Genomic DNA, 22,998 nt, shown 5'->3' on the forward strand with positions numbered 1-22,998 from the left:
CTCCGTGTTGACCTCTGTGCTCCGTGTTGACCTCTCTGCTCCGTGTTGACCTCTGTGCTCCGTGTTGACCTCTGTACTCTGTGTCTCTGTGCTCTGTGTTGACCTCTGTGCTCCGTGTTGACCTCTGTGCTCTGTGTTGACCTCTGTGCTCCGTGTTGACCTCTGTGCTCCGTGTTGACCTCTGTACTCTGTGTCTCTGTGCTCCGTGTTGACCTCTGTACTCTGTGTCTCTGTACTCTGTGTCTCTGTGCTCCGTGTTGACCTCTGTGCTCTGTGTCAGAAGATGCTTGGAGAGCTGCTGTGTTGACATCACGGCTAAGCTCTCTGACCATGGACTCTGATATGTGATGAAAACACTGATATGGTTGTTTTTTGCAAGTTACAGGGTTTTGCAAAGAATCCATTGATTCTAAATGGCCGTGTTGACCTCTGTGCTCTGTGTCGTGTTGACCTCTGTGCTCTGTGTCGTGTTGACCTCCGTGCTCCACGTTGACCTCTGTGCTCCGTGTTGACCTCTGTTGACCTCTGTACTCCGTGTTGACCTCTGTTGACCTCTGTACTCCGTGTTGACCTCTGTGCGCCGTGTTGACCTCTGTTGACCTTGTGCTCCGTGTTGACCTCTGTGCGCCGTACTGACCTCTGTTGACCTCTGTGCTCCGTGCTGACCTCTGTTGACCTTATGCTCCATGTTGACCTCTGTTGACCTCTGTGCTCCGTGCTGACCTCGTGATCCGTGTTGACCTTTGTTGACCTCTGTGCTCCACGTTGACCTCTGTTGACCTTGTGCTCCGTGTTGACCTCTGTTGACCTTGTGCTCCGAGTTGATCTCTGTTGACCTTGTGCTCCGTGCTGACCTATGTTGACCTTGTGCTCCGTGTTGACCTCTGTTGACCTTGTGCTCCGAGTTGACCTCTGTTAATCTTGTGCTCCGTGCTGCAGGTGGTGAACGGGCCCATGGACGTGGTCCAGAGCATCGACCGGATGGTGACCAGCCTGAGCCCTCACTTGATGGCAGAGACTGATCACCTGATCATTCTCACACCTAACATCAGTGAGCCACACACACACACACACACACACACACACACACACACACACACACACACACACACACACACTGACACGTTAAACAAACAAAGGAAGAAGATGCCAGAATAGCTGAGCTTTAATACAATATAGTCCACTAAGATCTCTGAATAAAATAAAGCTTTAGAATAAAGATGTGTGTTAACAGAGCTATGTTCATGTTTTCCAAACAAGAAATTGTATTGATTACAAATGCAACAATCCTCCAATAAATTCATATTCAATTAAATTTATTTTGTATGGCCCAAAATCACAAATTTGCCTTTACAGTCTATGTAAACCATGTTTACAATATGGGGTAAAATGTTCCTCTGCATCGTACTTCAGGACGGAGTTCATGAATATTTAATGAGAAGCACAGAAACTTCTGTTGTTACTCAACATAAGAAAATAAATGCAAAAATAAATGTTATTTTTTTAACTTTTTATTTTTTATTTTTTTCAGTTAACAAAAAACGTGACAGAACATCGTAAATGAAAAAAAGGACAAAATAAATAAATCATTAAATAAAGTAAATTAACAGGGGGTCACCAATCGCTCTTTAACATGTTTGATCCATTCTTTTCAGGTCAGCTGAGAACATTACTCATTACTCAGTCCATTTTACAGAGCAGTTCATGGTCCTTTGATCCTTAGAAAAAGAGTCAATTCTTCCACAGAGTAATATCTCCTCTACGATGACTGGAAGGCCACTTTTCAACCAGATCCTTGTGATGGCCTTTTTACTTTATCAGGATTTTAAAGAGCTAGATGTCTTTCTTTTGAATGATGTCGCCAGGTATCAGTCCCAAGTATCGGTCCCAGGTATCAGTCCCATGTATTGGTCCAGGTATCAGTCCCAGGTATCAGTCCCATGTATCAGTCCCAGGTATCAGTCCCAGGTATCAGTCCCATGTATCAGTCCCAGGTATCAGTCCCAGGTATCAGTCCCATGTATTGGTCCAGGTATCAGTCCCAGGTATCGGTCCAGGTATCAGTCCCAGGTATCGGTCCAGGTATCATTCCCATGTATCAGTCCCAGGTATCGGTCCAGGTATCAGTCCCAGGTATCGGTCCCAGGTATCGGTCCAGGTATCAGTCCCATGTATCAGTCCCAGGTATCAGTCCCAGGTATCAGTCCCAGGTATCGGTCCATGTATCAGTCCCAGGTACACAGTCCCAGGTACACAGTCCCAGGTATCAGTCCCAGGTACCAGTCCCAGGTATCAGTCCCAGGTACACAGTCCCAGGTATCAGTCCCAGATAAACAGTCCCAGGTATTGGTCCAGGTATCAGTCCCATGCATCAGTCCCAGGTACACAGTCCCAGGTACACAGTCCCAGGTATCAGTCCCAGGCATCGGTCCCAGGTATCAGTCCCAGGTACACAGTCCCAGGTATCAGTCCCAGGTATCGGTCCAGGTATCAGTCCCAGGTATCAGTCCCAGATAAACAGTCCCAGGTATCGGTCCAGGTATCGGTCCAGGTATCAGTCCCATGTATCAGTCCCAGGTATCAGTCCCAGGTATCAGTCCCAGGTATCGGTCCATGTATCAGTCCCAGGTACACAGTCCCAGGTACACAGTCCCAGGTATCAGTCCCAGGTACCAGTCCCAGGTATCAGTCCCAGGTACACAGTCCCAGGTATCAGTCCCAGATAAACAGTCCCAGGTATTGGTCCAGGTATCAGTCCCATGCATCAGTCCCAGGTACACAGTCCCAGGTACACAGTCCCAGGTATCAGTCCCAGGCATCGGTCCCAGGTATCAGTCCCAGGTACACAGTCCCAGGTATCAGTCCCAGGTATCGGTCCAGGTATCAGTCCCAGGTATCAGTCCCAGATAAACAGTCCCAGGTATCGGTCCAGGTATCGGTCCTAGGTACACAGTCCCAGGTACACAGTCCCAGGTATCAGTCCCAGGTACACAGTCCCAAGTATCAGTCCCAGATAAACAGTCCCAGGTATCGGTCCAGGTATCAGTACTAGGTACACAGTCCCAGGTATCAGTCCCAGGTATCAGTCCCAGGTACACAGTCCCAGGTATCAGTCCCAGGTATCAGTCCCAGGTACACAGTCCCAGGTATCAGTCCCAGGTATCAGTCCCATGTATTGGTCCAGGTATCAGTCCCAGATAAACAGTTCCAGGTATCGGTCCAGGTATCAGTCCCATGTATCAGTCCCAGGTATCGGTCCAGGTATCAGTCCCATGTATCAGTCCCAGGTATCGGTCCAGGTATCGGTCCAGGTATCAGTCCCAGGTACACAGTCCCAGGTAACAGTTCCAGGTAACAGTCCCAAGTACACAGTCCCAGGTATCAGTCCCAGATAAACAGTCGCAGGTATCAGTCCGTGGTCCCTGGGGTTCTCGTAGCATAAGATCTCCTCCAAACATTCTGGGACACAGCATGGCTGCTCTTTGCCTGATTGTGTATGTGCTGTGTGGGGTATTGTCGTTGTGTTACATCATGATACCAGACCGTGTACTCTTGCTGTGTCTCAGAAGTGGAGGTGCAGCAGCAGAGGCTGCAGGACGGGTCCAGAGGGTTCAGCTTCTGCGGGCCGGACTCCAAGCTGGACTGCATCTCCGTCCCACAGCAGAAGATTCAGGATCTCCGTAACAACGGTACGTCAAATGCAACGACGGCCAATCCTCTTCCTACGCCTGCACTTTACGTCGTCACTTATTCAGACAGAAATAAGAGTCAATGCAAAGAGAAAAGATGCATTATCTCACAATGTGTAGCTTCCATTCAGCGGCTTACACTCCCAAGGTCTCGCAGCGAGTGCGGCTGAAGGCGCATTGTTGGCTCATGAACAAGCGGTGGGTCTTGAACAATGAGCGATCAGAAATGAAGCTCAGTTATCTGAGGACTGTTTGATGTGTCCGCCTCCTTGCTGCTGTGTTGTATGTGCAGGCTTCCTGCAGCTCACGCTGGTCAACACGTGGTACGGATCCCTGTGGCCTCTGTTCACGCCGGAGGAGAACATCACCAACATCCCCAACATCTCCATGGTGCCCACCGTCACCGATGGCAGTCAGAGGTACAGCACCTCGGGGAAGAAACACTTTTAGTTTTTTATTTTGACGTTTTCTACCATATTATCATAGAATAACATGGTTTTATGAACGATATTAAATAAGGCAAAAGACTTGTGGTCAACTGAATGAATTGGATATTTAACTAAAGCTTTGGTCGTCAGTCCTGCGAGGTCAGAGGTCAGAGGGAGAGGAGAGAACAACACAAAGTGGTTTTGTGCCTCCTGTCCTGTCCTGCATTGTTGGTGGTGTGTAGAATCCGGCACTACGTGTTCCAGCACCACCGTGCAATGCGTTATCTCGTACTCTAGCTTGTATATAAAGGTCTACAGATACATGACGGCACGCCGAGCCTCAGGGAAGGTTTGTGAAGATGTGATTCCAGCGACAGAAATGTGAAATCAGAGCTTGGAGGTGGTTTGCATAAGTACTTCACATCCGTTACAGCAACCGGAGTAATCGTAGGCTCAGGAGATCCTCATCCAACTCTTCTAGAACTGTTACAGTAGTTTTATCTCAACCTATATGGAAATATTGAATAATATCTGTCATGATCGCCTGAGAAAGGATTTGATCCTGCTGGGTCTGCCGGGCGGGAGCATTGCTCTGTGTCAAAGCTTCATGGACGTGTACAATATTAGGCCGACATATTATTTATGTTCATGACATTTGGTCAACGGACACAAAGCTAGCTAATTGGCAGCATTCTGGCAAACATGGTGGTGGGAAATAACTGATGAAGAACGAATGAGAATGATAACACATCAAAAGGATCTTGTGACTGTTTCTAAACAATGACTTGCATAAGTTGTGTTTTGTCTTGGAGTAAAACAGACGTGTGTCCATAAGCAGGTACCTGGGCACCGTCCTGGGCTCCTCTGTCATCTCCACCACCGTGATGGGAGACAACCAGCCGGTTAGCACCGCGGTTCGCTTCCATCTGCAGCACCGAGTCCAGGTCAGCAACACCTCAGGTCTCATCCTTCTCTTCAAACCTTTAACCCATGCCCCGCAATACCCCAAGCCCCGCAGCGCCCATTATCAGACAAGGAAATGATCAATAAGTCAAGTGACGTTTCCTAAAGTATCTCCAGAACCACAACACTGATTAACTTCATTTAAATATCTGAAATACAGTAAAGCCTTGTGGGAAGAGTTCTAGACTAAAAGAAAATGTTTTACTTACCATTATGTTTATATAATTACATAAACCCCATAACCTCGCCGGCGGCCGTAACGTTTCACTAGATCATTAATAAGTACACTTTACAAAGTCAGATTTCAATAAAAGATACGTCTTCGTAACCCTACAAGCTTGTAGGAGTCTAACACCGTATGATAGATCCTCGTGGGTAGTATATTAGTACCTGTACGAATTTTTCTACTTTTGTCCTACTCCCTTCGACATTTTCGACGCTGCAGGCTTCCATGATCGTGGAGGTTTCACACGTCACACGTCTTAAGCAGTAATTTCCAAGCAATTTTAGGCATTTTCAATTTTGGAACCGAATGACACAGTTTTTTGAGTAAAACTCCTTGGTAACAGGCCAAGGCTTTGTTTTATTGTGATTGTTTATGATCATTATCTTCACAACTCTGCAAGTTGTTTAGGCCTTCAACCTTGGAGTTGGATAAACTCGGGGCCGGCTCGAAAAGGCATTTTTGGGAAATCTTGCTCATATCATGCTAGATGTCCATAGTTATTAGAGCATATTTTTGAAAATATACATTTTTTTCACAAATAAATTCTGAAAAAAGTGTTATAACTCATTTTGGGTTCATACGACTACTTGAACAGACCTCACTAAGACCTCCAGAAGGGCTTCTCCCCCACTAGGGGGCAGGGCGGGGCTCAACAGGTTAATACAGATCTCCAATCTGAAGAACATTGTGTTTGTGTTACAGAACCCCGCCGGTACTGTGTATGATCCAGTCTGCGCCTTCTGGGATTTTGACCTCACGTAAGTGCCAATGCATGTTTTGAAGAAGGCCGTTTGGAGGACTCATATTCCTCTGCAACACCGCAGTTATCTCACCTGTTCCAACCAAAGAATGCGATCAATGCTGCAGAACCTTTAGATAGGAGCATGTTGGCATCCTTGGCATTCCTTTGTGTATGTAGATATGCAAGTATGTGCTGTTTGTGTCTGACTAGTCCGGAGGCTGGTGGGTGGTGGAATACCAAAGGCTGCGATGTTGTGTCCAAACAATACGGATCCACCGTGTGCTCCTGCAACCACACCACCAACTTTGCCCTGCTGCTGCAGGTTTATGAAGCCCAGGTAGCTCTGCTCTCTCCAGTCACCACCCTAGATTATGTGTAGGCGTTCATCGAGAGGATGCTATTTACAGTGTGTGTGTGTGTGTGTGTGTGTGTGTGTGTGTGTGTGTCAGAGGAGCCCAGAGAATGAAAAAGCTCTGCAGGTGCTGACGTTCATCGGCTGTGGAGTGTCTCTGTGTGGCCTCCTCTTCACCTTCATCCTCTTCATCGCTGTGGGGTGAGTCACACACAGAGTGCACTCTGTAAAGCAGAGGGTGAAAAGCATTTCATAAAACGCTCCATCAATAAATAGAAGAAAATACAGAACCAAAGATTATCTTTTATCCTGAAAACTACTGAGAGATGCTAATTCAAATGTTGTGTGTGTTCGTGTCCGTGTGTGTGTGTGTGTCTGTGTGTGTGTCTGTGTGTGTGTGTGTCTGTGTGTGTGTGTGTCTGTGTGTGTGTGTGTGTGCGTGTGTGTCTGTGTGTGTGTGTGTCCGTGTGTGTGTGTCTGTGTGTGTGTGTGTCCGTGTGTGTGTCTGTGTGTGTGTGTGTGTGTGTGTGTGTGTGTGTGTGTGTGTGTGTGTCTGTGTGTGTGTGCGTGTGTGTGTGAGAGTGTCCGTGTGTGTGTGTCCGTGTGTGCGTGTGTGTGAGTGTCCGTGTGTGTGTGTGTGTGTCCGTGTGTGTGCGTATGCGCGCGCTTGTGTGTGTGTGCGTGTGTGTGTGTGCATGTCTGTGTGTGTGTGTGTGTGTGTGTGTGTGTGCATGTCTGTGTGTGTGTGTCCGTGTGTGAGTGTGTGTGCATGCCTGTGTGTGTGTGTGTGTGTGTGCATGTCTGTGTGTGTGCGTGTGTGTATGTGTGTGTGTCCGTGTGTGCACGCTTGTGTGTGTGTGCGTGTGTGTGTGCGTGTCTGTGTGTGTGTGTCCGTGTGTGTGCGTATGCGCGCACTTGTGTGTGTGTGTGTGTGCGTGTGTGTGCATGTCTGTGTGTGTGTGTGTGTGTGTGTCCGTGTGTGTGTGTGTGCATGCCTGTGTGTGTGTGTATGTCTGCGTGTGTGTCCGTGTGTGTGTGTGCATGTCTGTGTGTGTGTGTCTGTGTGCGTGTGTGTCCGTGTGTGCACGCTTGTGTGTGTGTGCGTGTGTGTGTGCGTGTGTGTGTGTGTGCGTGTCTGTGTGTGTGTGTCCGTGTGTGTGCGTATGCGCGCACTTGTGTGTGTGTGTGTGTGCATGTCTGTGTGTGTGTGTCCGTGTGTGTGTGCATGCCTGTGTGTGTGTGTGTGCGTGTGCGTGTGTGTCTGTGTGCGTGTGTATGTCTGCGTGTGTGTCCGTGTGTGTGTGTGCATGTCTGTGTGTGTGCGTGTGTGTCTGTGTGCGTGTGTGTCCGTGTGTGTGTGTGTCCGTGTGTGTGCGTATGCGCGCTTGTGTGTGCGTGCGTGTGTGTGTGTGCATGTCTGTGTGTGTGTGTGCGTGTGTGCACGCTTGTGTGTGTGTATGCGTGTGTGTGTGCTTGTGCGTGTGTGTGTGCTTGTGCGTGTGTGTGTGTCCGTGTGCGTGTGTGTGCGTGTGTGTGCGTATGCACGCGCTTGTGTGCGTGTGTGTGTGTCTGTGTGCGTGTGTGTGTCTGTGTGCGTGTGTGTGTGTGTGTGTGTGTGTGTGTGTGTGCGTGTGTGTGTGTGTGCGTGTGTGTGTGTCTGTGTGCGTGTGTGTGTCTGTGTGCGTGTGTGTGTGTGTGTGTGTGCAGAGTCCCTAAATCCGACCGCACCACGGTCCATAAGAACCTCATCGTGTCTCTGGGCGTCGCCGAGCTGCTGCTGATGTGCAGCGACTGGGCGTCGGCCAACGAGGTGAGAATCTATTCATAGACGTGTTGCAGGTGGAATATTCATACATGTTTATTTAACGTGTTGCTGCTTCCCGCTCCTCAGGCGGCGTGCTTCGTGGTCACCGCTCTGCTGCACCTCTTCTTCATGGCCTCCTTCTCCTGGATGCTGGTGGAGGGTCTGCTGCTCTGGAGCAAAGTGGTGTCAGTCAACATCAGCGAGGACCGCAGGATGAAGCTGTACTACGCCATCGGCTGGGGTAAACGCTCTAGGGGACTCCCGTGCGTCTTGACCAGGCACAAAAGAGGGCAACACACTTGGCTTGCTTATTAATGTCTTTTTCTTTCCACGTGCACTCTCCCTGAGGGCGCGCGCCTCGTCGTCCGGCTGCTTCGGCTGTCTCGGCCGTGTCCACTCCGCTCCCCGCTCTCCCGTTCCACAGCCGCTACTACTGTTCGTATTGGGGAGAGACACACACACAGATTGCCCCCAGCTGAGGCCAATTACACCTCATGCTCACACCTGTTCCCTGAACCACCCCCTCGTTCCGTTCCCTCTGAGCCGAGCGCAAACCCCGCCACAATGCCACAAACACATATATATGAAGTATACTTCATCCTAGCATACTACTAATCATAATGTACTTCAAGTCTGCTATTGTAGAACAACTTATTTTGTACTTAATATATTTAACTTGTGCTTAAATATTATTTAAGCACTGGAATATTAAATGTGTGTGTGTGTGTTGTGTCGCTGAAGGCAGTGTGTGTGTGTGTGTGTTGTGTTGCTGAGCGCAGTGTGTGTGTGTGTGCGTGTGTGTGTGTGTTGTGTCGCTGAGGGCAGTGTGTGTGTTGTATTGCAGAGGACAGTGTGTGAACACGCAGCACACACACACACACACACACACACACACACACACACACACACACACACACACACACACACACACACGAAGGTGTGATGCTGGTGCTGAACACAGCAGGAGAACCAAACAGACTCGTCGTTCTATAAATATGTATTAAAACACGCTGGGCGTTCATCCCTCTATCAAACTGTCTGCAGGACTTCCCGTCCTCATCGTCGGCGTGACTCTGACCGTCGCTGTGGACGAGTACAAGGCGCAGGACCACTGCTGGCTCAACGTGCACACGGACACCATCTGGGCCTTCGTGGGGCCCGTGGTGTTCGTGCTGCTGGTATGTAGCTGTGTGTGTGTGTGTGCATGTGCATGCATGCGTGCGTGTGTGTATGTGTGTGCATGTGTGTATGTGTGTGCATGCGTGCGTGTGTGTGTGTGTGTGCATGTGTGTATGTGTGTGCATGCGTGCGTGTGTGTATGTGTGTATGTGTGTATGTGTGTATGTGTGTATGTGTGTGCATGTGTGTGCATGCGTGCGTGTATGTGTTTGTTTGTGTGTGTGTGTGCATGTGTGTGTATGTCTGTGTGTGTGTGTGTGTGTGTGTGTGTGTGCGCATGTGTGTGTGTCTCTGTGTGTGTGTCTGTGTGCGTCCTGCACCTCCCTACCTCCGTGTCATTGTAACAAACTCTGAATTGTTGTGAGTTTTGTGACTACTAAAATATTGGAAATTAGTTCATTTTAAAGTTTAAGTAAAAAGAGGGAAACGACAATTACAACGATAATAATAATTCATCAAATCATTCCAATTATTAAAATAAATGTAAATGCATTCAGATAAATTGACAACTCGCACTCGTATGTGAAGTGTAGACCTTAAGGCCAACAAAATTCTTCTATAACAATATTATCATCATATCTTTGCACAAAGTCAGTTAAATTTGTTTATTGTGCATTTTTTCTTTTTTTTTGGCAAATTAATTTCACTGAAAAGACAAGTCAATATATAACATAATTTAAAAGGCACTGGATTCTTAACACAATATCACTATATATATTATTATTATTAACATGATATCATGATTATCATGACGTGCGATGGAGACGTCAGGGTTCCTACGCTCATGGAGAACCTGGAAGAGTCATGGAGTTTATAAATGGTTATTTCCAGGCCTGGAAAAGTCCTTGAAAGAAATAAAATCCCAAAGTTTAGTGAAAGTCATGTAAATGTGTTATATTCATGTGTTCATGACGTTCATTTACGCTGAGTTTGAAATAATGAATATGCTTTTAAAAGAAAGACTCAAAATATAAGCAGGCATACATACAGGCATCTATATTAATGTTTATTCTTTTAATCAAACTCATTTGTGTCATTAAGGGTTACTGTATGCTTTGTATTCTATTGTTCCATGAGAGAGATGGAGCAGTGAAACATCCCATAATGAGCTGAGTGTGCGTTGAAGTGGGTCCGTGTTGACGCTGCGGTCCTCTGTCTGCAGGTCAACACAGTGGTGCTGTGTCGGGTTGTCATGGTGACCGTCTCCAGCGCTCGTCGTCGGGCGAAGATGCTCAGCCCAAGCTCAGCGTCAAAGATGCAGACCTTTGACCTCACCTGGTGAGACTCAATGCTGCTCTACCTCGCTCTGTCGCTCGCTCTCCTCCTGCTTTTTGTGCTCTTTCTTTCATGAGCCTCTTTCTCTGTGCGCCCACTCTCTCTCTCTCTCTTACTCTCTCTCTCTCTTACTCTCTCTCTTACACTCTCTCTCTCTCTTACTCTCTCTCTCTCTTACTCTCTCTCTCTCTTACTCTCTCTCTCTTTTACACTCTCTCTCTCTTACTCTCTCTCTCTCTCTCACTCTCTCTCTTACACTCTCTCTCTCTCTTACTCTCTCTCTCTCTCTCTTACTCTCTCTCTCTCTCTTACACACTCTCTCTCTCTTACACTCTCTCTCTCTCTAACACTCTCTCTCTCTCTTACTCTCTCTCTCTCTTACTCTCTCTCTCTCTCTTACTCTCTCTCTTACACTCTCTCTCTCTCTCTTACTCTCTCTCTTACTCTCTCTCTTAAAATCTCTCTCTCTTAACCGCTCTCTCTCTTTCATTTTCTTTTAACCTCTCTCTCTCTTAACCTCTCTCTCTCTCTTTCACTCTCTCTCTCTCTCTCTCTTACACACTCTCTCTCACTCTCTCTCTTAACCTCTCTCTCTCTCTTTCACTCTCTCTCTCTCTCTCTTACACACTCTCTCTCACTCTCTCTCTTAACCTCTCTCTCTCTCTTTCACTCTCTCTCTCTCTCTTACACACTCTCTCTCACTCTCTCTCTCTATTATCTATCTATTACACTATATTTCTTAAATAGTCTCTCTCTCTCTATTACACTCTATTTCTTACATAGTCTCTCTCTCTATTTCACTCTCTCTCTTAACCTCTCTCTCTCTCTTACACACTCTTTCTCTCTCTTAACCTCTCTCTCTTACACTCTCTCTCTATTACACTCTATTTCTTACATAGTCTCTCTCTCTCTTACACTCTCTCTCTCTCTTACACACTCTTTCTCTCTCTTAACCTCTCTCTCTTACACTCTCTCTCTTACTCTCTCTCTCTCTCTATTACACTCTATTTCTTACATAGTCTCTCTCTCTCTCTCTCTATTACACTCTTTTTCTTACATAGTCTCTCTCTCTCTCTCTCTCTCTCTCTCTCTCACACGTACGTTCTCTCTCAGTCAATAGAGACAGTGTGAGAGATTGGGAGTTTAGGTTCGGGAGTCTGCTGTGGGAGTTGTAAGAGCTTATCAGTTTAACACCTGGTCCCAACTCAACTGTGTGTGTGTGTGTGTGTGTGTGTGTGTGTGTGTGTGTGTGTGTGTGTGTGTGTGTGTGTGTGTGTGTGTGTGTGTGGTTCAGTCCTTCTAGACACTATACACTGTTCAGTGTCTAAAACATCAGGACGTACCTTTAAAGGACCTTGTTATGACCTTGAAAACACGTTCCTGTTATTTCACCACATCTTACAGAACTATTGCTACTTTTAGGATTTGTAATCAAATGAATGGAAAAGGCCACGTTTCCTACTGTCATCGTATCGTGAGTTTATAATGAGTTTGAGTAGTTTGATCAGTATTTTATTCAGCCATCACATACAATACAATAAGTGTAGCCTATAATAATGCTTATATATGTCAACCCTACATTCTTATCAAGTTACTTTCGAGAAGAAAAAAAAGATGAAATAAAAATCATTCACACCCAAAAATAGCTTTACAAACCATCCTTTTGAAAACCAAAAGTGAGTTGCACATTATTGCATGTATGTTTGTGTTCAAGCCCAACAATATAAACATATCTCCCTTTAACCCTTCAGACTCTGAGGTCATTAACGATTATCGATTTTACATAATTTCTTAATTAAGGCACTTGCATATAAGATACATACCCATGTTTTACATCATAAATAATGAGGCACCATTGTCAAAAGGCAAAAGTATAAAGAGATAATATGACTCTAAAGCTGAAAAATTGAACCTTGATTTTGGAAATTCTTGTGAATACATAACTTTACCCAGGTGGTCGAACGTTTTTGGTGCTTGAAATTGGTTTACCAAAGGTCTTAGGTTCACAAAAGCAGTAAAAATATATGAATAAAATGGTAGATACATGTAAATAATAAAAATAATAAAAAATATAAAAATAATAAAATAATAAATCGTTTGAGTGGTCTGTCACACCTTTCACCAAAATTATAAAAAATGGGACTGAGAAATGACTTCATACTGCAGATAAGCTTCATGGGGTGTGTGCAAATGAAAAATGACCATTACAAAACTAATATATTTACACAATATATATGTTCAGAAATAGAAAACATACCCGGGCTGGTGGGGATGGCTGTGGTGAATCCTCTCTATAAAATAAATGACTACTAGTCAATACTAAGTTCACACAGTTTGAACAGTTCAACAGGTGTACATTTGCAGCTGAGCTGTGTACCTACGTTACCTGGTAAACAGTGAGCTGTGTACCTACGTTACCTGGTAAACAGTGAGCTGTGTACCTACGTTACCTGGTAAACTGTGAGCTGTCTACCTACGTTACCTGGTAAACAGTGAGCTGTGTACCTACGTTACCTGGTAAACATTGAGCTGTGTACCTACGTTACCTGGTAAACAGTGAGCTGTGTACCTACGTTACCTGGTAAAGAGTGAGCTGTGTACCTACGTTACCTGGTAAACAGTGAGCTGTGTACCTACGTTACCTGGTAAACAGTGTTCGGGTCGTCGTCAGTCTTCCACGGTGGCGAAGCTGCATGTTGTTAATCCTCTCTGTAAAATAAAAGACTACTGGTCACTACTAATTTCACTGAAAGAAAGTTACGAGTGCACACCAAAACCCGTAACAGAGATCCAGCAGGGACTATGCTAAGGGCCTGAGCTAACTGTGCTAACTGCTAACGTAAACAAACTACGTGCGTACCTGCGTTACACCAGACTCCAGCAGCAAGGGACCAGCTAAATGTGCTCAGTCTGCTAGCGTACATATGCTATTGCAACACAAAGTGTAGTATCTAAATACACTTACCATCTTCAAATGGATCCCTTCTGTCTGCATCTTTCTCGTGGTCGCAGGAGTCAAAGCCTTCAGGGTCTGACGCTCCTAAAAAAAATCGCCGCCACAGCTTCATCTGTAGTAAAGTGCATTCTTGCCATAATCTCTCTCTTCATGTGAAAACGTCAGTGTGTTTACAGAGCTCAGTTGTGTAGTTCGATGCTTGTTGTTTGTGATTTTCTTGAGTGTTCATTGGTCAGTTTATTTCACAAAATGTCGGCGGACACATGATTCAACATTTAGCTAGTGCTTTCATCCAAAGCGACTTATATGTTTGCTCTATACACCGTAGACACAGCAACGGGGAGCAATTAGGCGTTAAGTGTCTTAAGGACACAACGACATGGACTAGCAGAGTACTTTTTGACACCGCGTCATATGACACGCCGATGTCCCTAACTTTTGTCTGAATCATGGTAGCAGGGCTCTCAAGTTTTTAAGACAGGTAAGAGTGACATATCCTCCTCTCCCCGGCCGCGCCCCCGCCCCGCCCCTGCCGTATGCCCACAGACCAGCCCCCCTACCCCCATATTATTATTAGCTTTATTTTCATTGGTTGCTGGATTACATTTTACCCAGATACAACAGATACGTTTTTCTGATTGGCTATTCGTGTAGCCCATTTCTTTTTTGTTTGATTGGCTGATGAGTGGCACCTCGCGGCAGAACTCCAGGGGATTCGGGGGAGACGTGCTTGATTCCTCCATGGTGAGGGCAGCGCGACCAGGTCATGTTTGTGCGCTGCGGCACATTAAATAGCCTAAAGTTTTTTTTCAGCGTGAGAAATACGATGTGTGGCGGGAGGGCGGGACTTAAGACCAAAGTGAGTGACAGTCACGCTCAATGCATGACACTTGAGAGCCCTGTGGTAAGATGTCGCAGGAGGAAGGCAGCGGAAGCAGGAAGTCTCCTCTTTCCGCTAGACGTCAAGCTATATTTCTGCGATGTATTATCGCAAAGTTACTAATATTTAAAAAACGTAGACACTGTCAAAACGCAGTCTCGGGCTTCACCGGCCTCCCCCAACTCCGAAGCACACAAATAGCTTCAGTGTGTCCAATGTGCATTCGATCCAACCGGGCAGAACAGATGTACAGTCGCCTCTCTGTTGAGGAGGGTCTGAGGCAGGGCTCCAGACTGCGACCAAATGGTCGCATGTTGTGCCTAAAATTAGACACAGTGCGACTAAATGTTTCATCTACTTGCGTGTGCGCGACCAATAAATTAGCTTTTTTTTGTTTTTTATTATTACATATTTTTGTCGCTGACAAACTTGCTCTACACTTCAGCCCACTATAGTTAGCGGTAATGCCTGAATGACTGGTTTGCCAACCAACATTAAAGAGACGAAAGGAGACGAAAACAGAAGAAGAAGAAGGCTGGCCAACGTGTGAGAGCAAATGACCACTGTGATAGGCTAATGTGTGAAAAGAGGCGGGTCTTGGGGGTTATCCACAGATTTCACATAGCGGTGTCTCCTGTAAACAATGGTGAAGCGGACTATCAGTTCGTACTTTCTTCCTAAACATAATGATCTAGAGAACACAAATCCAGAGATTGAGTCTGACTCAGATTGTGAGGAAACGGTTGTGGCGAAAAAAGGCAGGAAAGTCAGCTTTCGCGATGAGTGGCTGCGCGAGTTCACCTGGCTGAGGCGTTTCAGGGAGACGAATTCAATGAACTGCAAATTCTGCTGTCGATACCATCAACATGCGGGGAACACGAAATGCATTGATAAGACTGGCACTACACAATTAAAACACAACGCCAGTCAGAAACATACAATGTGCCGCGACCTGTCAATGAAAGTGCAGCTCCACTCCCAGTAGCTAATTACAAGGGCTGGCCAACACAGGCACCTTATCGCCCACCAGGGGGCGATCTTTTGTAGGAAGTGTTAATGCACAAGTTATGTCTACAACTTGCTCTGTTGTTGTCAGTAGAGCAAAAATATTAATTTTGTATTTTTAAGCTGTATAACTGGTGTATGTTATTATAACTATTGCACAAGTGTATAAGATTGTAGTTTATGCATTTATTGTCAAAGTATTTATCAGTAATACAGTGAAAATGATAGGAAAACTTTGCAAGTCGATTTATAGTGTGCGCCTCTAAATTTTCAGCTTGCGCCCCTAAAATTTTAAGTTCGGGGCCACTGTGCTCCTAGTAAGAAAAGTTAGTCTGGAGCCCTGGTCTGAGGGTATCCCTGCTTTGGCCTCCACGAAGCAGCAAGCAACCAACAAGGTGTTAAGTTCACACACTCGCTGAGCTGAGGTCAATGCAAGCTGCAAAGCTGCATTGAACGACGCTCCAGAGGCTCAAAGCAACAGTTGCATAAAGCCTAGAGCAACAAAGGGCAGGTCTATTGTGGCAGGAAGAAATAGCTGCTGCACATACTTTAACCGTGGCATCGGACTGTCCTCTATCCATCAAACATCCGTTCTATTCAATTTCATTTGTATATCTCAGTACAAATCACAAATTTGCCTCACAGGGCTTACAATTTGTACAGCATACAACCTCCTCTCAGAAAAGAGAATAGACCCAACGGCATAGAACAGGGGTTCTCTTCTCCTGTCCTTGCACCGGCATTAGAACCGGACCTATTTGCCCTACAACAGGCAAAAGAGGATCCTGCTCTTGCTGCCTACATGGTCTGCACCACCAGTAAAGAGAGTCCATCAAAAGGAGCTTCATCCTGCCTGTTGATTTAGATCATGGTGATGCTGTTATCAGTCCTCACCAACGCATGTCTTCCACGTATCAGGGGCCTAAAGTGTTGGAGGACCAAGGACACGGCCTGCCGCTGGAGGAGGTTGATGTGTTGGTCCTCCAGCTCCCCAGTCCTGGCCTGTGCAGGAGCCCCATGATACCACCTGATGGGCAGCTGCCACAAATCCCAGCACCAGCTCTTTGACCAGCCAGCTGACTTTGGTGGTAGGTCGCGAGGCCTTTGACCGAGGAGGGTATGCCGGGGTAAGATGTCCCTGTGCAACCCTGCAACCCTGCACCTCTGAGTATTGGGGGTCACGCTGGTAATGGGCCAAAGACAAAACTAACGGCTCACCGACCTAGATGGAAGCAGCGTGTACTATATGCCGATACAATATTGTCTTCATAATCTGCGGACAGAGATGGAGTCTTTTTAAACATTGTGGACAACAATGGAGCTTTGTGGCACAGAGGAAGAAAATGTATCAGGCTTCGACACACACACACACACACACACACACACACACACACACACACACACACACACACATTGCTTGTTAGTGGATAAATTAAATGCTTTGTTTTGTTCTTCTCAAGAGTGTTAACAATATGAAAATATTTCAGCAGACTTAAAGCCTCTAAATCAGCCAACTTGTAGTGGAGACATGTTTGCTTTGTTAATATATTTTTTTAAATGTCCTCTTACAACCACTCAGCTTCCTTATTGTCAGTCAAAGGCTGAGCAGCACAATCATTTCCCTTTTCATTGTGTCAGGTCTATCTATGTTGCTATGGTTACAGGATTAAGAATATGCATTATATGAACATTGCTAGTCATTCTGTTATAGTATAGTTATGTATGCAAGCAACATGTATAGCACCTGAGCCAGTGATGCTAACTGTGGTGTAAATTACTTCCATATACTGTACATATAAAGGTAATGCATTTCTGGCAACACAAATTTGCTCCATGTGCATTGACATTAAAGGGTCATTATGGGGTGAGTGGGCAGCCGCTGCCATCAGTTTGTGAATGGATGAATTTAGTGATAAACGCGTTGATTGGTCGGAATAAAGAGGCTATGTAAATGATATTTAATTTACCATAAAACATAAAACATGAATATCCACATAGCCAATGTCTTTGAAGTTATATTCTACCAAATACAAATTCAATGAACAGCATTAAAATTTATTACAGAGAAATGGGGCCAATTATTTATTTTAGTGTTTGAACACAAAAAAAGCTAAATTTCCCTGCAAGGTATTTGGGAAAGGCAGAAATTTCTGAGACAGATGTTTACAAACCTGGACAAATATAGTGGCTTTTTTTCTTTCAGTGTTTTGAATTTGGTTAAAAAACGGTCAGTACACTAGAATTAGAAGGAATTGCTGATATGTCTTGAAGTTGAGGAGAGACTTGAAAGTCTTTTCATATTTAGGTAAAAAGTCCTTCAGCCCAACACGCAGCATACAGACCCAAACGGCCAGTGCTGACTACTGTGCGGCCAACACAACATGTGAAGAGTCCAAAGAAACAACACGGAGGATTCAAGCTTCAACATGGAGATCAAGCCTCTGCACTTCTTTTTAATATTTTCTATATATTCCTTTTCTATTCTATACATTGTATTCTACTTAATCCAGTTTCTTCCTTCACACATGTGTCTCTGACACAACGCCACCCCCGACCTCCCCGCCCCCTCTGTCTCTCTTCATTCCCTCACAAACAGACTGAAAGTGCATGTCTGTGCCAGCTCTAGAGTGTTACGTGAATTCAAGAGATTAGAGGGAGAACGACTTTCAAAAATAAAAGGGGAGAGAGGGAAGTGAGTGCTGGCTTTGTCCTTGCAGACATAGCGCAGTCTGAAAACTCAATCTCTCTACCCAGGTGCAGCCGGGTGACAACAATAGTGGTTTGAACAAAGACAACCTTTTCTGCCTTGGTCCATGAAATGGTTGTTGGCCATATAAGCACCAGGATCACTGAAAGGATTACTGCAGAGAAACAGCACTATGTGGGAGGCGGTAAAATCTATAGCTCTGCAGAGATGTTTGATCAGAATTCAAGGAGGAAATATGTGAGGAGAAATTGTCATCAAAATACCTTGAAAATTCCATTTTACTGGCTCCTGCACTTGGCCTATACTTGTGTTTTGGATAATGATTAAAGAGAAGAAAGCACTGCTGAGGAATCAAAAGGCGCCACAACACAAGTTTAGTTACTGTGGTCTGTTAGCCCCAGTTCTCATGCATATTTGAGAGTGCACATGCTGTATAGGCACTTCTGATTGTGTGGCTATTCTCTGTATTTTTCTTTCCAGGGCCGTGACCCGTCCAGTTCTCATCCTGCTGCCAGTGCTGGGTTTGACCTGGCTGTGTGGAGTGCTGGTCCATCTGTCGGTAGTCGTCGCCTATGTCTTCATCGCTCTAAATGCACTCCAGGTAAACAAACTCGCTCACATATGGGGGTTTCGGCCGTACACTACCTGCTCAGCAGCAAACAGCTCACACAGTTCCAGTCTAGCTGCTGAACGTAGAGAAAAAAACAGAGCTCAAAGAGAGAGAATATTGGTCATATATTCATCAGGTGGCCTGAAACACCACTCACCAGAGTAGTCATCCTGGAACGGTAAGGTAGCCGGTTCGATCCCTGTACTCCCCACATGTCACATGTCAAAGTGTCCTTGAGCAAGACACTGATGCAGAGGCCAAATGTCATGTATGTAAAAATATGTATTGACATTTAAGTTTTAAAAGATTGTGATTTGGCGATTAACTTTGTAACAGGTGGTTAACGCTGTGAAATGGTTGGCGGTAACATTGTAACAAGTGGTTAATGTTGTGAAAGGTTGGCGGTAACTTTGTAACACGTGGTTATGGTTGTGTTGTATTGGTGGTGACATTGTAACACTGGGTTAAGGTTGTAAAAGGTTGACGGCAACATTGTAATACATGGTTAACGTTGTCAATGGTTGGCAGTTAACGTAACACGTGGTTAACGTTATCACGCGTGGTTAACGTGGTGAAAAGTTAAGGATAACATTGTAACATGTGGTTAACGTTGCGAATGGTTGGTGGTCCTCTCTACCTCCTTCTGCTTAATGGATCGTGGTTATCTGGATTATGGGCCATGCCTACTACTCATTATATGAATCATTTCTGTCATATTCATGTAATGTGCTGTAACTCCGTTACGTTATTCATTCTGGTCACATGACATCTATTGCTTCTGTCCATCCGGGGAGAGGGATCCTCCTCTGTTGCTCTCCCTCAGGTTTCTTCCCCTTTTTCCCTGTGAAAGGGTTTTTACTATCTTTATTGGGGGAGTTTTTCCTGATCCGATGTGAGGTCCCGGGACAGGGATGTTATGTGTACAGATTGTAAAGCCCTCCGAGGCAAACTTGTATTTGTGATGATGGGCTATATAAAATAAACTGAATTGAATTGAATTGAATTGGTTTACATAACACATGGTTAACATTGTAACATGTGGTTAACGGTGTGAAAGGTTAAGAGTAACATTGTAACAGGTGGTAACGTTGTGAAATGTTAAGGGTAACATTGTAACATATGGTTAATGTTGTGAAGGATTAAGGGCAACATTGTAACAGGTGGTAACGTTGTGAAAGGTTAAGGGAAACATTGTAACGTGGCTAATGTTGTGAAAGGTTAAGGGTAACATTTTAACATGTGGTTAACGTTGTGAAAGGTTAAGGGTAGCATTGTAACATATGGTTAATGTTGTGAAAGGTTAAGGGTAACATTGTAACATGTGGTTAATGTTGTGAAAGGTGAAGGGTAACATTGTAACAGGTGGTTAACGTTGTGAAAGGTTAAGGGTAACATTGTAACAGGTGGTAACATTGTGAAAAGTTAAGGGTAACATTGTAACATGTGGTTAACATTGTGAAAGGTTAAGGGTAACATTGTAACAGGTGGTTAACGTTGTGAAAGGTTAAGGGTAACATTGTAACATGTTGTGGTTAACATTGCGAAAGGACACTAAAATACAATAAAATAGCTCAAGAAACTCATTCAACTTAAAAAATCAAGCACATTGTCGATAAAATATATATATTATATATATACATATATATATATATATATATATATATATATATATATATATATATATATATATATATATATATATATATATATATATATTCCTGAACCAATGTGAGGTCCCGGGACAGGGATGTTGTTGCTGTACAGATCGTAAAGCCCTTTGAGGCAAATTTGTAATTTGGGATTCTGGTCTATACAAAATAAACTGAATTTAATTGAATATATACATCTAATGGTGTGTGTGTGTGTTTGTGTATGTGTGTGTGTGTGTTTGTGTGTGGTTGCTTTATGTACGTGCGCTTCATAACGGGTAACTTGTGTGCACTGGACCAACGTTCATGCACCTTCATGTGTATGTGTGCGTGCTTGTGAGCGTGCACGTGCATGTGCATGTGTTTGTGTGGGAGAAGTCAGGAGGCCTTTGAACTGCAGGTCATAGCACATCTACCTCCAGCTCTCCTCCCCTGATAACACAGCGGTTACTTCCTCTCTTCGACACTCTTCTCTCACATCAACCTTTTTCTATACACTGTCCCTGTTTTGCTTCCCGTCCATTCTCTTTCCTCGTCTTCTCTGACCCCTCCCACCCCTCCGTGCTCTTCCCGGGTCTTTAATTAATCAAAATGAGCTAGCCCCTGGGTGACCCCCAGAGAGCTGCTAGTTAATTCAGATTTACTGCCAATGTCCAGCCGAGGGCAGATAACACTACAGTAGGAGTTCTTCCTCATGTAGGTAGGAGGATGATGCTGGGCCAGCCCATCTTCTTCTTCTTTTTACAAAGAAAAGTGATTTCACTGGGCTGCTTCAACAGTCTATAAAAGCAAAGTATGACAGAGAGTCTGCGGGCCAAAACAGCAGAGCCTGAAGGCAAAACTGGGTTGAATAATACCATCCAGTGTAGGTTTTAATTCACTACACTAGTCCCTGTCTCTGATATCACTAAATCTTGCTCTTCTGTTTCTGTCCACTAAGTGTCTGTTTCAACACTGACTTATTGATCTGTCTGAGTTATAAGGCGTGGTGTGGTACAGGTTAAACACAAGTATACACCCTGCACTGCGGTGGCTGTATTTCACAGCAACAAGCAACATGTACGCTCACTGACAAAGTAAGCAGGCTTTGAACTGAATGTTCTGAAAATTCCATTCCATTTTCCCATTCCATAATCCAAACCGCTTATCGTATACAGGGTCGGGGCGCTGGAGCTGATCCCAGCTGACATTGCGTGAAGGCAAGTTCACCTGGACAGGTGTCCAGTCTATCTTAGGACTCATGTAGAGACAGACAACCATTCACGCTCACATGCACACCTACGGGCAATTTATATGAAAAAGTGCACCGTTATACCAGTATTCAAAAGATTATCGCATCTCACCAATCTCTACGGTGACAAGCTTTTCATATAACCTTTGAGTGTGGCTGTTGGGCATATCTGTTAGCCTGAGTCAAATTGAGTAAAATGAGTATATATTTTCCAGGCAAATCAAATTGTTTGCCGGATATTCAACCTTAGTTTCATTTAAATGCATGTAATGCCTGACTTCTTTCTTTACAGGGCTTTCATAAAGGCAATAAAGTAGTCATAAGGCGCGACTGTGGCTCAGTGGTGAGCAGAGTTGTCCTTCAATCAGAGGATCGGTGGTTCGATCCCCGGCTCCGCCAGCCCATGTCGATGTGTTCTTGAGCAAGACACTTAACCCTACATGTCTCCCATAGCTGTTCTACGGTGTATGAATGGTTGATAATCTGATGTGGCTCCTTCATGGTAGCCACAGGCTCATCAGTATGTGAATGATGTCATGTAGTGTTAAAGCGCTTTGAGTGGTCGGAAGACTAGAAAGGCGCTGTACGGGTCCGTTTACCATTCAAATGGGACATATAGTGTTTGGCCGGTTACACTCGTTGGCTTCTTCACAGTTGAAGTTTGTTTGTATGCCTCTGCACAGCAGGTTGAGCATTACTATGTTGTGGTAATTACCTGCTGACCCACAGGGTCAAGACACTGGTTAAAATGCTTCTGCCCCAGCAACAACATACATCAAGTAGGGATGAGATCTCGTTGCATCTACAAACACTTCCTTCTGGCTTCATTCACGTACGAACTAGTTATTTTCTATCACAACCCAGTCTTACCAAAGGTTTGCTGCTACTTCTGCTGTGGAGCATTTATTGTTGGGTGAAGGGATTATCGTTTTATAGTATTCCCTCTTCTTCAGTATATCACTGGACATACAGGAGGTCAATAACCTTTAATGACCAACCTATTTTTAGGCCCTTTCCTCGAAAATGTCATCCCCAAACTAAAAAGGGTGTATCTCTATTTCAATAACTTTGGTAATAATAAAAGGTACACATAATATACACAAGATTTGTATATATCAGTCTATATGTTACTGGTTAAGAGTAAATGAAGATGACACACAGAAAGAAATGAAAAGGTTTCAGGTCCGCCTGTAAAAAAATCACTTTCAGGATGATTATTTCTTTAAATGATGCAGCTGTAAGGTCCAACTCTAACCCAAATCATATCTCAATATGTGAACATTCTCTAACCCAAATCATATC

At 44.8% G+C, this 22,998-nt stretch overlaps 1 protein-coding gene across 1 annotated transcript in view; it reads left to right on the plus strand.

The window, feature by feature from the left end:
* adgrd2 (adhesion G protein-coupled receptor D2) overlaps positions 1-22,998 on the plus strand; it is a gene marked incomplete at its 5' end in the record, with an annotated part of 41,503 nt that overhangs the window by 11,544 nt on the left and 6,961 nt on the right. The window contains 12 exons of the mRNA XM_079222998.1: positions 940-1,051; positions 3,567-3,689; positions 3,982-4,108; positions 4,956-5,061; positions 6,009-6,064; positions 6,259-6,385; positions 6,498-6,601; positions 8,108-8,210; positions 8,292-8,445; positions 9,249-9,382; positions 10,546-10,661; positions 18,687-18,807. Of these exons, the coding sequence (XP_079079124.1) occupies positions 940-1,051; positions 3,567-3,689; positions 3,982-4,108; positions 4,956-5,061; positions 6,009-6,064; positions 6,259-6,385; positions 6,498-6,601; positions 8,108-8,210; positions 8,292-8,445; positions 9,249-9,382; positions 10,546-10,661; positions 18,687-18,807 (1,383 nt within the window). The remainder of the gene's footprint in view (positions 1-939; positions 1,052-3,566; positions 3,690-3,981; positions 4,109-4,955; positions 5,062-6,008; positions 6,065-6,258; positions 6,386-6,497; positions 6,602-8,107; positions 8,211-8,291; positions 8,446-9,248; positions 9,383-10,545; positions 10,662-18,686; positions 18,808-22,998) is intronic.

This window comes from Taurulus bubalis (genome assembly GCF_910589615.1).
Source record: "Taurulus bubalis genome assembly, chromosome: 8".
Taxonomy (NCBI): Eukaryota; Metazoa; Chordata; class Actinopteri; order Perciformes; family Cottidae; genus Taurulus; species Taurulus bubalis.